The sequence below is a fragment of the Coenobita brevimanus genome, chromosome 71 (genome assembly GCF_032717465.1).
Source record: "Coenobita brevimanus isolate Jiangsu-jjx chromosome 71, ASM3271746v2, whole genome shotgun sequence".
Classification (NCBI taxonomy): Eukaryota; Metazoa; Arthropoda; class Malacostraca; order Decapoda; family Coenobitidae; genus Coenobita; species Coenobita brevimanus.
In genome coordinates this window covers 39,672,819-39,687,968 of record NC_137024.1, presented here as the reverse complement: position 1 = coordinate 39,687,968, position 15,150 = coordinate 39,672,819, and the positions used below count along the sequence as shown (strand labels likewise).

Here is a 15,150-nt window from a genome sequence, read left to right as displayed (position 1 = left end):
CTGCAGCAAGGGCTCTGGTGTTGTGTACTCATGGTAAAGGAGAACAAAAAACAAAACAAAATGACAACAGCAACAGCAAAAAGTATATAAAATACTACCCAGGATAAACCCGGCTAGCGCCGCCCCCGTTTGTGTCACCCTAATTTAAGAGAAAAAAAGAAAACCGAAAAAAACACAAAGAACAGAAATGAAAAAAAACAGGGTGTCTGCGAGGTCACCACGAGCAGGTGAGGTACGAATTGACTACCCTCCAAGGAAAGGTAACCCAAACTGAGGTGCCATAAAAGTGCTGAGATGATATTGACAACTTTTCCCAATTCGAGGTTTATAGCAGCAGCAAATATGTCCCTTAGGCAAGACTTCATTGGTTACCATACTGCCACTGCGCAAAGGTTAGGAAAGTACGAGAAAGGAGGGGTGAGGCCATTGAAGATAAAGTTCAAGTCCTAGGTAATGGTAAATGAAATCATCAGTAGAACTTGAAAATTATCAGACAAAATGGGGTTAAAAAATGTTTGGATAAGGAGAGATGCAAATGAGGAAGAAAGAACTAAAATAAAGGAGTTAGTAAAGGAGGCAAAGGTAAAAAACGAACAGAGAACGGAGGAAGAGAAGACAGTGTTTTATTGGAGAGATATGGATCAGAAATTGAGGAAGTGATACCGACGGAGAGAAGGAGAGAAGAGGGTATAAAAACAACAACAAAAATTTGAAAGCGGCATATACTTATGTTGATGGTTTAATATCGGCTAGGTTGGAAATCAGTGACTTCTTGAGGGTTCATGAACCTGAAGTTATGTGCTTTGTAGAGACTAAGTTAAGAGAGGATGTTGATGTCCATATGGGAGATGGTAAATACAAACTGTGGAGAAGAGGCAGAAAAGAGAACAACAACATACCTGTAGATACTGTGGAAATGGGAGAGGGTAGGGCTGAGTGATAAATATGAAACTAAAAACTGGAGAGAATAGGAAGAGAGATATGGCAGTAGTATTATGTTTCCCCTAAGACAAAAGCATGGAATATGATGAATACCAGGAGATGTTGTTAGATATGGCTAATTATTTACAAAAAGTGATCGAGAAAAGCATAATTTTAATGGGGGAATTTAATTGTAAAGAGGTGAGCTGGAAAGAGTGGGACTCGGGAAGCGGTGAAGACTCGTGGGACACTATATTGTTAAATATAACAATGAACAATGTGATGATGCAGTGGATCAAAGAAGAGACAAGATGCCGAGGTGAGGACACACCAGCAAGATTAGATTTACCGCTAACCAAAGAACCCGATGTAATAAAATCTTTGAAATATCTTTCTCTTATAGTAAAAAGTGATCATGTGGTCATTGAGTTCCAGATGATAATAGGGAACACGGTGCCAGGAGACGAGTTTTATAGGCAGGGGAAGATACAACTTTGGGAAAGCAAACTTTACAGGATTGAGAAAATTCTTCGAAAATGTGGATTGGAGAAAATTCAGAGAAACAGGAGAGATACAGAGGAAGTGGGAAATCTTTCTAGACCTCTATAATTCGGGAGTGGAAAAATTTGTGCCAAGAGTAAGCGGGAAAGAAAACAGGAAAAAGGAGTGGTTTAATAGAAGGTGTATGATAGCAAAAAAAGAGAGGGACATGACGTGGAACAACTGGAGGAAGAGAGGTAATAAAAGAACAAAGGAAGAATATAAAAGAACAAGAAATTAATATACAAGAATATGTAGAGAGGAAGAAAGGAACTTTGAAAAAGGTATAATAGACAAATGTAAGGATGAACCCAAACTGTTTTATAGATTTCTCAATGGCAAATTGAAACAACAGGAAGGAATCACAAAACTGAAAGTAGATGGAGAGGTCTATAAAGATGCGGCAATGCAAGCAGAAATAATGAACAAACGTTTCCAATCGGTTTTAACTAACGAAAGTGAGTTTGTGGAAGGGGAGGGAGTGACAAGAAATGTAGTGATGAAAGATATAAAAGTGGAAGTACAGGAAGTGTATAAATTACTGGAAACTCAAGATGTAAGGAAAGCCCTAGGACCAGATGGAATCTTTAATTGGGTACTGAAGAAATACAGAGAACAACTGGTGGATAAGATTCACAGTTTAATTGTGTGTTCTCTGGAAGAGGGGAAAGTGCCTCAGGAATGGAAGAGGGCAAATGTGGTACCAATTTATAAGGGAGGAGACAAGGAAGAACCCCTGAATTATAGACCAGTGTCCTTAACCAGCACGGTTGCAAAATTGTGCGAGAGAATTCTGAAAGACAGGTGGATGAAATATCTGGAGGAGATGAATATTTTGGCTGGAAGTCAGTTTGGATTCAGAAGTGGAAGGTCATGTGTTTCCAACTTGTTAAGCTTTTTGTCCTTCCTGTTTTCTTTTGGCAATTCCAGTTCGTCTTGAGTTAGGCATCTTTTTATTCATACATTTTTGAATTCCTCTTTTTCCATGAATTTCTTTGCATTTTTTAGTATCTCCTCCACAGTGTTTACACTCTGGAAGGTTACATTTAGGGGCCTTGATTTATTTCTCTAATATTTCCCTAATCTTTTGTGTTCCTCTGTGTCTTTATTACAGATTTCCTTTGATACTTCCTTCAATATGCTCATTACATTTGCCATTTCCTTTTTGTCTCTCGAGATCTTGTTTTTTATTTTTTCTTCTTCTTCTATACCAGTGATTACTATAGATTTGTTGATATCTGCTGAATCTCTGACTAATTTAGGATTGTTTTGGATCATTCTTTTCACTTCATTTTTAATGCTTTTTTTTCTTCAACCCTTGTTTCTAAGTCTTTCTGTACTTTCATCATTTCAGCATAAGCAGTTTCCACATCATTTTTGTAGCTTTGCATCGCTTCATTCACCTTTGTCATCTTCTCAATATCACTGCTCTGATCTATCAGACTACCGTAAAACGCCATAACTTCGGACATTTTTTATGTGTTTTAATGAATAACTCCTTGTAGAATGGTGCAATTTTATTCCTGTTGGTGTCATGTGGTAGCCAGGGAGAGTACCTACTAAATCCATATATTTAAAAAAATTAGCCAAGCTAAACTTGTGCTTTTTTTTTTTTTTTCATTTTCAAGTGTCCGAAGTTAGGAACAAATTTTCTAACTTCGGACAGCTCTTCCAAACTTCGGACATCCATGTATTTTCCCTTTAAACATGAGAATGGTTAATGGGATCTATCTCTGGACACACTGGCCAAACTTCGGACACTTGAGAAGTTTTTAAAATATGTAAAAAAAAATATTGGGCACTCGTGACCAGAGTTATACATATATATAGAGAAGTATCCCAAAATATCTTCTTTTTGGAGCTCGTAATTTCATATCACATTAAATTACATCATATCACATTGTAGTGAGGTATTCTGGCCGTAAATAGAACTAAGAACTATTCACGAACTTTTTGAGATGAAAAAATAAAATAAAAATGCACTGCATATACCCAAAACTGTAAGAGGAACTGTCCTCATTTTCCTAAACAAAACTTCACTTAATTATCAAGTATCTACCTCATTGACTCAACAAATGCATACCGAAATAACATAATATGATGTTGAACATTTCTTACAGGTTCTAAAGACACACACACACACACACACACACACACACACACACACACACACACACAAATCAACAGACACACGCACACACTGGCACATGTTATGAAGGCACCATGGAACATATTAACTGTAGTACATCAGTACAAAAAACTATTCCTTAACTACCAGTATAAAATACTGTTAACTAAATATATAGTATCACTTTTTTCTTTAAAATAAACCTCATTACTGGCTAAGGCACCTTATTGGCAATAACTTTGGCACTGGTAGTACTGACTATGGTATCTTACAGATCTATATCAAAATTATTATCATTACTTAGCCCAAAGGTTCACATCTACATCAAAAATCATCCTTTGCTTTCGGTCACGTGTTGGTTCTGGTAACACCTTCAGTATATCCTCTTTGTCTATGTCACTGCTGTCATCAACCATTGGGTATACAAATGTGTGAGGTGTACCCTGAACATGTTTGAGAAACCTGACATGTATTTCTGGTTTTACCTTAACAATGATAACAATATAATGCCTATATCTGTCTTTGGTATCAAAGGGAACCCCCACAACTACCCAATCTGAGGGAACAACTTTATCCCCAATAATCTGGGTAGAGGTGACTGTCAGGGGAGATGCTTGTGCTTCATGGTTGGGTGCAGATGTGGAAGTGGAAGGCTGTGCTGCTATCTCTGCTGTATCCTCTTGTGGCTGCAGTGGCTGGGGTTGTGGATCATCAACTTCACACTCTTCATGCTGGCTCTCTGTTTCATTTTGTAGTGCCCTTGTAGTAATACTCATGCCTGGTGACACATTCAACCTTTTCTTTCGCCTTGGTTTCACTATAGCTGGACTTGAGCTTGACTGACTGGTTCCATGCCTCATGTCCTTCAACAATTCGAACACTGAGCTGTCTAAGGCAGTACCGGTAGATGGTCCTGGTGTACCAGTATCAGCTGTATCTTGGATTGAATCTTCTGGGAGTCTTGAGATGGATTTCTGTGGATCAAGAGGATAAATGCCGCACTTCCTAAACCCACTACGTAGGTTGTCAGCAATGGTCCCTTTAACTTTATCCACCAGTTCGGTCAGTAGTGCTGGGAAGCAGTCTTTAGGTAATGAAGCATTCAGCCTACCAACAGTAGTTTTCTTGAAGTTCTCGAGGATCTTACGCCAGTGCACTTTTAGAGGCCAGAACACAGCAACATCGAGAGGTTGTGTCACGTGCGTGGAGTTAGGTGGTAAGAGAAGAAAGGAGATATTATGTTTCTCACATGACTCAATAACACTGGGTGATACATGGCTTGCCAAGTTGTCTCCTATAATGACAACTCTACCTGTCCTGCGTTTAGCATAGGGGAGGATAATTTTGTGGAACCAGTCATCGAATGAACACGAGTCGAACCACCCACTGGGGGACCTATTGTATAGTGTTCCAGGAGGGCCCCCTTCAGTCCAGGTATCGTAAAGATGGATAGCTTTATACACCACATACTGAGGGAGTAACACACCAGATGCAGTTCCAGAGAACATAATAGATATTGAGGATTTTGTTGAGTTCATGATTCTCTCTGGATATTTAGTGCCCCGCCTCACTATGACTTTCTTTTTACCTGGATCATCAGTAAGATTGGTCTCATCAAAATTTATTATGTTCTCTGGAGGCACACCTTCTAGTGATTTTTTCAGGTTACTGTAGAACTCGGCTAGCATGGCTCTTGTCACTCTGGCTCTGTCAGTCTTTATATTCTGGGACAATCGTCTACTAAGGGTTTGTTTGTGGCGCTTGAAGAAGGAATGGGCCCATTTAACACCAGGTACATTGTTACTGAATCGTGACACAACAACCCCTCGTTTGTCTAAATATGCTTTCACTAACATCCTCAAGTCCAAATTGTCGAGTGGGAATCCCCATTCTGCCAATGTGAGGATTCTGTGACACACCAGTAACTCTTCATCATGGCTCAATGAAGTATTACGTCCCACTTGTTTGCAATGTTTTTGTATCAGGTAATCATGTAATGTGCTCTTTTTTAATTTATATTTTTCAGCTGCTTTGCGCACACTCATGTTCTTGTTATTTATGTCATCATTAGCCTTTTCCTGGGCACTTTTGGACACTTTACTTGTGAAGGCTCTTTTCCTCTTTATAGGAGATTTCGCTGTTTTAGCCATGTTTTTCTGTTTATATAATTAGCATCACTTTACCATTAATATTATTGTCTGTCCGAGATTTGGACTTTATTTGGCTCAAATAATTTGTCTGTCCGAAGTTAGGAATTTTTTCTGCAAAATAAAGAAGTATTCATTAAAGCAGGCATAGCAAGATTATCCATGCATATATTTTGAAACAGTTTACTTCCCAGTACTTACAGCACTTTTCTACATATAATCGTACTGTTCACTTTCTTACAATTGAAACTGTTTGTTCTGTGTGAACAAAGTTTTGCAGGGTAAGAAAATTCAGTAATTTTTTCCAATGGATTCACGAATTTTTTTCACCCACACATATTCTAGCTAGTTTAATAGGATTAATACATAATAGTCTTAGAGGATTACCCTACCTACCCACATCATTATTTTTTGCAAATATCGCACTCTCTTCCAATAAACTTGAATTATTACATTTTTTTGCGAAATGTCCGAAGTTTGGACGCCGTCCGAAGATATGGCGTTTTACGGTACTTACTTGCCTAATTGTATCGTTTTTGAACTTTTCCATGATACTCTCGTGGTTGACTACTGTGCTTGCCATTTCACTAATTTTCCTTCTAAATGAACCCACTTCTACTGTCAGCTCATCTATTGTTGTGTCTTTCTTGTTGTGTGTGTGTGTGTGTGTATGTGTGTGTGTGTGTAATGTAAAACACAACTGGTTCACCACCCTGTCTCTGTCCATTATTTCTCTGTGACCATACCATCTAAACACATTCTTCTACCATAATATTAACAGACATCCGTAATCTTTTTTTTTTTTTTTTTTTTTTTTCTTTTTTTTTTTTTTTTACATATCATTGACCCCATTGCTACAAAGATCATAGTTTTTCCTTTGAGAGATCTCAGGTATTATAGGGATTAAAGGCAGTTTTCATTAGCCCATTCACTTTGATAACATCACTTATGTTTATGCTCATCCCATTGTCAGATTGTCTTTTTCAAGTCGGGGAACACCTTATAGTATAGATACCTATATAATGTACTTATATAATGTAATGTGTTCTTTCCTCATTACTCTGCCAGAGTTAGCTAGCACAAGCTGTGTAGTGATTTTGTTGTCTTAATTGGGTGTCTCAAAATTTTAGTTTTGATAGCTACATTCCATGTTTTGGGGAGGAGTCAGGGTACAGAGGTTGATGATGATTATTTCATCCAAGTGCTAGTGTTATTGTGGTAAGTGAGGGTTCCCAACATCCAGTCACATGATGTCTTGCTATCTTCAGGTGACTTTACACAGAGTGGCTGGCCAAATGGTTTCTTGTAGCCCAGGAAAACTTGTACTACATTGGGTGGTAGCTATATAACCAGTAAATGGACACATGGTTGTAAAGTGAATTAAGGCACTACAGCTGCATGTGATCCTTATGGGTTTACATGCAAGCTGTGGTTCAGATTTGTTGTGCATAATATGTACGGGACAGTACTACACAGAGACAAGCATGTGCCATGAAAGTCTGGACTAAGTAGCCAAGCCCCAGGTCCCTACACTCCTGATTAAGCAGAAAAAATTACATGATGGCTAGATAAATGGACTAATGCTGTATCTTTTATTTTTTCAGCATCAGAAGATGTGAAGCCTGCAGATTCTAGTAAGGGAGAAGTGCAAAATACTATTTCGGGCAGTGTTGTTCCAAAGTCACAAACCCAGCAACATGGAAAACCCCAAGCCAGCCAGGATCAGCAGCCACAGCAAAACCAGCAGCCACAACAGCAGCAGCAGCAACAACAACAACAACAACAACAACAAAACCAACAACAACAAAACCAACAACAACAACAACAAAACCAACAACAACAACAGCAGCAGCAGCAGCAGCAACAGCAGCAGCAGCCTCACCAGCAGTCTCTGCAAATAGAACAGCAAAAACAAGAACAAAAGCTCCAGGAGCAACAAAAACAAGAACAGTTAAAACAGCAGCAAGATCAAAAAGAGCAGCTTCAAGAAAAGCAAAAGCAGCAGCATAAACAGCAGCAGCTTCAGAAGCAGCAGCTAGAACAACAGAAGCAAATAGAACAACATAAGCTTCTAGAACAGCAAAAGCAGCAGTTAGAACAGCAGCTGCAGCAGCAGCAAAAGAAGCAGCAACAGCACCAGCAAATGCAAAAATTAACTCAACAACAGGAAGAGCAGCACCAACAGCTGCAGCGACAACAGCAGCAGCAGCAGCAGCAGCAGCAGCAGCAGCAGCAACAACAGCAGCAACAACAACAACAACAACAACAGCAGCAGCAGCAGCAACAGCAGCTCCCTGGGCAGCACCAGGGTCATCAGAGCCACCAGCACCATCCACCACACCACCCAGACCAACATCACCACCCATCACACTCCCTACCACCAACACCTGAAGAGCAGCAACATCTTCATCATCAGCAGCAACTTCAGCTGCAAGAGCAGTTGGAGCAACTTCAGCAGCATCATTTACAGCAACAGCACCACCAGCAGCAGCAACAGCAGCAGCATGCTTTGTCTGGAGCAGGGATGGGTCATAACATGACGGGACTGCCACACCCTTCCATATCCAATGGTTTCACTGGGGACATGACCCTGGGTATGGTCAATAATTGGGTCCATAACCTGGCTATCACTGGTCTGGGTGGAGCAATGGCTGGGGGTATGCTACCTAATCTTGTTGATGCTGTGTCATCAAGTAATGCAATGTCTGCTGTCACCTCAGCAGCCAGCTCAGTTTTGCCTAATAATCCAATAATGCCAAGTGGATTAGAAACTCATCAGGAACTGCCTTCACATCTGCCAGAAACAAGTTTAGCGGACTTGAAGGCAGCTGGTCTTGACACTAGTTTAGGATACTATCCTGCTGTTTCACAAGCTCAGGCAGATCCATCCTTGTTACGCAAGCAGTCTGATGTTGAGCTTCACACTGATGCATCTGCCTTACACCGGCAACATGCAGAAGCATCAGCACTTGCCAACTATTTGGCATCCCAAGAAAAGAAGCCTCCCTCTGCACCTGAAACTCCTAAGTCATCTGGGGGTGCATCATTTAATAAGCCAAAACCTACACCTAAAAACTTGAGCTCCTGGTCATCATTGGCTCAGAGTGCTGGACCCTCACCTACTGCTTCAACATCCCTCAAAACTTCAGCCAGTGATTCTTTTGCACAGTTCAAGAGAGTCGCTAAGGAGAAAGAAGCTAGAGTGAGTTAGACTTTAGTGTAACATTCTTGTATGCACTATTTTGTTAATTTTTTTTGCAGATTTAAACTTCGGGCACCTCAGCAGTAGGGATAGAACTCTGGTCAGAGAAAGGTAGGTGCTAACACATCACAGTTTGAATCCATGAAATGACCAAAGATTTCTGTCATGTAAAATATGCTATGGATGAAGGTTGGTCCTAAAACTTCAGCAGTCTGGACTGTAGCTGCCTAGCATCAGGCCCTCCTGTGCCATTGACCTACTGTACAGGGTCCACAGAGGAATAGTGAGAAATGCTCTGTTACAAGTACTGTTTGATTAAAGCAGGATACATTTGTAGGTATGTACCATATTAATGCTCAGCTTTGATGTTTTAAGTGACATGTTTTCACAGTCCATTTACATAGGACAAAACAGACACTCAGATACGTTTATGTGAAGGTACGGAGTGTGGTGAATGTTTTTGGCGTATCAGATAGAGCCAGGATTCCGGGGGCTCGAATGGTGAGTGAATGGGAGTGTGGCCCATTGGATTGGGCAGATTTGGGCTGTCTGGATGTTGCTACTCCTCACCCTGCCCAAGGGTGGGAAAGGAGGCCTGGATGATGATGATGGTGATCATTCCTGGAACTGTTACTCAAACAGGTACTCACTTTGTCATTACATGGCCAAAAAGTTCTTTTAATGTTGCAGTGTAAAGTTGTTTATGTATTGGTAAATCTGGATGGTGTCCAGTGGGTAACAATAAACATGGTATTTTATTTAAGACAAAATAATAATGGCCAGTCACATATTCCTTCTTGTGAGGTGTTGGAGCTTGAGATTAGGCTATTGTAGTCCATTCCATGCAAAGGAAGATGATTAACCAATATTCATCACTATCGTTGTCATCCTGCCTCTTTCTCCCACCCACAGGTGGGGTTAAGTAGGGTACAGAAAACAAGGAAAATGAAAAACATGATGGAAGATCTAGTCAGAAGCGTGTCCAGTGAAAATAACCCACTTATTTACTTACTTAGCATTCAAGTTCCACAATACATCACAGGCATAACCACCCACACATTTGCTGCTGATTACCTCCCAAGAGCTGTTGGATACCGTTTTGAGAAAAGAAATCTGAGATATGTAAAAAGAGTTGTAACATACTGATGGTCTTTGCCATTGACTCTACTTGTGACTGATTGCTTCCTGCCTGAATTGATGGTTATTGGTTCATTACCAAGCTTGTGTTTTAGTACTGTACTTCCCAGGGTCAGTGGTAGCCATCCATCTGCCACCTACAGTGCACATTGAAAATTTCTCACATCCTGTAATATACCTCTACCACCACTCCATTTTCTATGGACATCGTTGTTACAAGGTGTATATTGGACAGAATTCATCTCGACTCCCTTTTTACATACAGCACAGGATCTAACATATTATTCTATAACCTTACCTCCCGTACATCTACTAAAAATGAATATTCATTATTTTAACGCTTTTTTTTCTTTTCTTTTCTTTGTTTTTTCTATGCGAGGAAGAAGGAACCAAAGGCCACGAGCCTGCAATAACAGTTCCCTCCAAGAGAAAAACAAAATACAAGAGAGAGCCAAATTCAAGATCTGATATTTTTGAGATGCCTGGACACACTGCGTTTGAAAGACTGGAGATCATAGGAAGCAGGAAATACAGACAGAGGGAGAAAGTTCCAGAGTTGACCTGTTACATGAATGAAGGACTGGGAGTAACGGTTAACTCTTGCATTAGAGAGTTGGACAGAAAAGGGATGAGAGTTTGCTGCTAGAGAGGTGCTACGTGCCCATTGTAGAAGTGGAGGAACGCATGCAGGCAGTTGAGAGGAGCAGTGACCATTGAAGCAGCGATAGAAAAGAGGTAAAGATGCAACAGTGCGGCGAAGAGACAGAGATTAAAGGGAGTCAGTAAGAGGAGGAGAGTTAATGAGACGAAAAGCCTTTGACTCCACCCTGTTGAGAAGAGCTGTATGTGGGGAGCCTCCCTACACATGAGAGTTGTACTCCACACAGGGACGGATAAAGCCCCTGTATAGAGTCAACAATTGTGCAGGATTCAAGAAGGAACGGAGTTGGCGTAGCACATCTAATCTCTTGGAAGCAGATTTTACAAGAGATGTAATGTGATCTTTCCAAGATAAGTCCTGAGTAAATGAAACCCCAAGCATGTTCAAGGATGATGGAGGATTAAGCTGAATATTATTAAACATTAGTGGGTATACCTTTGGAAGATTTTGTTGGGTTGATAGGTGTAAGAACTGAGTCTTAGATGCATTAGAAACAGCCAGAGTATTTTTACCCCAGTCAGAAATATGAGCCAGGTCAGACATTAGGTCTGCCATAGCCTCATCCCTTGTTTGTTTAAGTAACTGCTGAGATGGGCATTGCAGGAACTGAATGAAAAGGTGAAGGGTGGAGTCATCAGCGTATGAATGGATAAGGTTAGATGTACAGCTTAGAAGGTCATTGATGAATAAAAGGATGAGAGCTGTGATAGGACAGAGCCCTGAGGAACACCACTGTTGATAGATCTAGGAGAAGAACAATGGCCGTCTACAACAGTGGCTATAGAATGACCAGAAAGGAAGCTAATGATGAAGGCACAGATAGAAGGATAGAAACCGTAAGAGGGCAGTTTGGAAATTAAAGATGTATGCCAGACTCGATCGAAAGCTTTTGAGATGTCAAATGCAATGGCAAAGCTTTCTCCAAAGTCCCGAAAGGAGGATGACCAGGAGTCTGAAAGGTAGGCAAGAAGATCGCCAGTGGAGCATCCCTACTCGTACTGACAATCAGAAAGTAGGTTGTGATAGGAAAGATGCCTTAAAATTTTTCTATTAAGAATTGACTCAAAACCTTTTGAAATACAGGATGTTAAAGCAATTGGACGATAGAGGGTTGGGAATGGTCACCCTTCTTTGGGACTGGCTGAATGAGAGCAAACTTCCAGCAAGAAGGAAAGGTACAAGTTGATAGACAAAGGCGAAATAGTTTACCTAGGCAGGGTGTAAGAACAGAAGCTCAGTTCTTGAGAACAACAGGAGGGACTCCATCATGCCCATATACCTTGTTAGTATTGAGGCCAGTGATGGCAGAAAATACATCAGCTGAAGAAATTTTAATATCAGCCATGAGGAAGTCAGAGGGGGGAAATGATGGAGGAACAGCACCGGAATTGTCTAAGGTGGAATTAGCGGAGAAAGTCTGAGCGAAGAGATTTGCTTTATCACTAGAAGAAATAGCTACAGAACCATCAGAGTAGAAAAGAGGAGGGAAGGATGATGAGGTAAAGTTGTTAGAAAGGTTTTTGGCAGGGTGCCAGAAGGAGCGAGAAGAATTCGAGTTGGAGAGTTGAGAACATTTAGTACAGATGAAATTATATTTAGCAGAGTGAAGAACAGACTTAGCATGATTCCGGGCAGAAACGTAAAGATGATGTGATTCAGGGGTGGGTTGGTTCTGGTACCTTTTGTTTGGCCCTTTCCTTGTTGCGGACAGCATTAGAACAAGCATGATTAAACCAAGGCTTTCTTGCGTTAGACAAAGGATATGAGAAAGGAATGTATGCATCCATGCCCTAAAGAATAACCTCCGTAATGCGTAAGGCATACTCAGATGGCTTCCGGCCATGGAAACAATAATCATTCCAGGGAAAATCAAAGAAGTACTGCCTGAGGGCCTCCGAATCCGCAGCTCCAAAGTGCCACAGACGACGTTTCTTTGGAGTGTCCACAGGCTGTACCAGAGTGATAGGACAGGTTAAGGTGATAAGGTTGTGATCAGAGGAGCGCAATGGAGAGAAAAGATTAACAGTGTAAACAGAAGGATTAGTTGTGAGGAAGAGGTCAAGTATGTTGGAACTCTCTCCAAGGCGGTCTGGGATACGGGTAGGGTGCTGTACAAGCTGCTCTAGGTCATTAACCCCTTGACGCCCAGAACGTATATTCATTGTAATTTGGTTATCATCAGACAATTTTAATGAATATGAGCAACATTTTATAGATAATTGTTTCATATCCTTGTCTACTAATTAATTGGGATTATTAATTTATTTTTTATAATTGTATGACTAACAACAGACGATTTTATTTTTATATATCAAAGGAGAGACCTGGGCATGAAGGGGTTAAGGATAGAAAAGATGTGGGCTTGTTCACCAGGTGGATCAGTGAAAGGAGAGGAGAGCCAAAGGTGGTGGTGAACATTGAAATCTCCTAAAATGGAGATTTCAGAGAAAGGAGTAATGGATAGAATGGGTTCCATCATAGAAGTAAGGTGGTCGAAGAATTTTTGATAGTCAGTAGAATTAGGGGATAAGTAAACAGCACAGATATATTTAGTCAGAGAATGACAGGAGAGCCGAAGCCAGAGTGTAGAGAATTCAGAAGAATCGAGTTCTGGAACACGAGAACAAGATAAGTTGTTGCGTATGTATACACAATATCCACTTTGGCTTTGAAATGAGTATAGAGAAAGTAGGAGGATACAGAAAAGGGTTTGCTGGCAGTTGCCTCAGACAGCTGAGTCTCGCTTATAAAGAGAAGGTGAAGTTTAGAGGAGGAGAAGTGGTGCTCAACAGAGCAAAAGTTAGAGGAAAGGCCGCAAATGTTGCAGAAATGAAGAAGAAGCGAGTCAGACAGTGGTTCCAGGCAGCTCAAGTCGTCACCGGGAATGGGGCAGAAGGTGGGAGCGTTTATGGTCCCCCCCTCCTTGGGGACTCCGAGGATGAGTGTTGCACAGCCATGATTTTTTTGAATTTTTGAAAAGGAAGTGTAGTGTGTACTGTGCATGTAGTTTGGTGTAGATAGAGAAATTTGTATTAGAGAGCATGCTGGCCTACTCTCTGTGTTACTGATACACTGAAAAAGTTCAGCAAAGGGGGATGGTCAGGAACTAGTCCTGAGGGCTGATGAAACGGGAGCTCCAGCTCTCCCTGTCATCAGCTTTCCATTTACCTCAGTAGTACTGCCCTGCTCGACTGGTGCTACAGAAGACACTGAGATGCAAAGGGGTACTTTTTTTTTACATGTCAGACTCTGTTCCTTGGTAATTAGGCTATTGACCTTTGTTGAGAAATACATCATCTCAAATTGAGCATAAGTTATCCTCTACAGACCTGAATGCTGCCTGTATTTTGTATGACTTTCACATCAAAATATTGCAACTTCTCCCCTCCCCCTTCTTTTATGACAGTTTCTTGATAACTACGTAACAAAACTATGAGCTAGATACAGAAAGGCGTGTAAAATCCATCTCTTGATGCCAGGAAATCATATCCTTCTCAGATGAAAATATTCGTGAAATCCTGAGTCCAGTGATTGTAGAAAATGATGATTTGTATTCTTATAATAAAAATGCAATTTTGTGTTGCTATTTCCTCATTTCTCATTAATTTGTGTGAAAGATGAATCAATACTGAAGGGTGGTGTAATTTAAAATACATTTTTAGCTGCATTGCTAAAGGATAGAGAAAAGCTGCCCAGAGATACATATCCCAGAGTATAAAGTGTGAAATATAATCATGGACCAATGTGCCAGAGTAGTTTTAACTTACTGAATGCATGGAGAATGAAGGTTACCACTGAGTGTCTAGGAGTGAAGCTAAGTGGACAGTGAGGGAGACAAGAACCACAATAGGGTGGAATAGAGGGATACATGAATGGGTGACTGGAGGAAATAGTGGTGATGGAATTGCTTAAAGGTATTTTTGTCTTGGTCACCAGATAAGTATACTAGGATGAGACATTATTCAGTTGATAGATATTTTGAAGGAAGAAGGTAAATGTGCATATGGAAGTGTGCTAGAGGAATAATTCATTTACTTGGCAGTGACAGATAATTTGAGCATAATAATATATTAAGAGTTTCATTCCCCTCCTAAACCCTGGACCATCTGGGATCCAACCCGGGTCATGTGGATTGGCTGTTACCATTTTCATATAGCCAAACAGTTTTGCAAAGTTCAAGGGGTTAATCTGTACATAGCAAAGGAAAGAATAGGAAGGCTGGTGAGCCTGTGAAAGTGGCATGCGCAAATGACAGACACTGTGGCTTGGAAATGGTTCTGCTGCAAGCATGCCAGGGGTTGAGGAAGGAACAAACTGTCTATTAACTTCTGTGATGTAGGACTTAATATTATTGCTACTTTCGGGGGCTTTTTATTCAGCTTAGTAGAGAATTTTTAAAGTTGAGGAGGTAGAT

General features: G+C 40.6%; 1 protein-coding gene across 5 annotated transcripts in view; it reads left to right on the top strand.

Annotated features, from left to right (window-relative positions):
* The window catches only part of LOC145406647 (uncharacterized), a 488,439-nt gene that overhangs the window by 435,125 nt on the left and 38,164 nt on the right, over positions 1 to 15,150 (top strand). For all 5 annotated transcript variants that reach the window (XM_080277733.1, XM_080277730.1, XM_080277729.1 and 2 more), the window contains one exon: positions 7,341 to 8,938. In XM_080277733.1, coding sequence (XP_080133859.1) covers positions 7,341 to 8,938 — 1,598 coding nt within the window. The remainder of the gene's footprint in view (positions 1 to 7,340; positions 8,939 to 15,150) is intronic.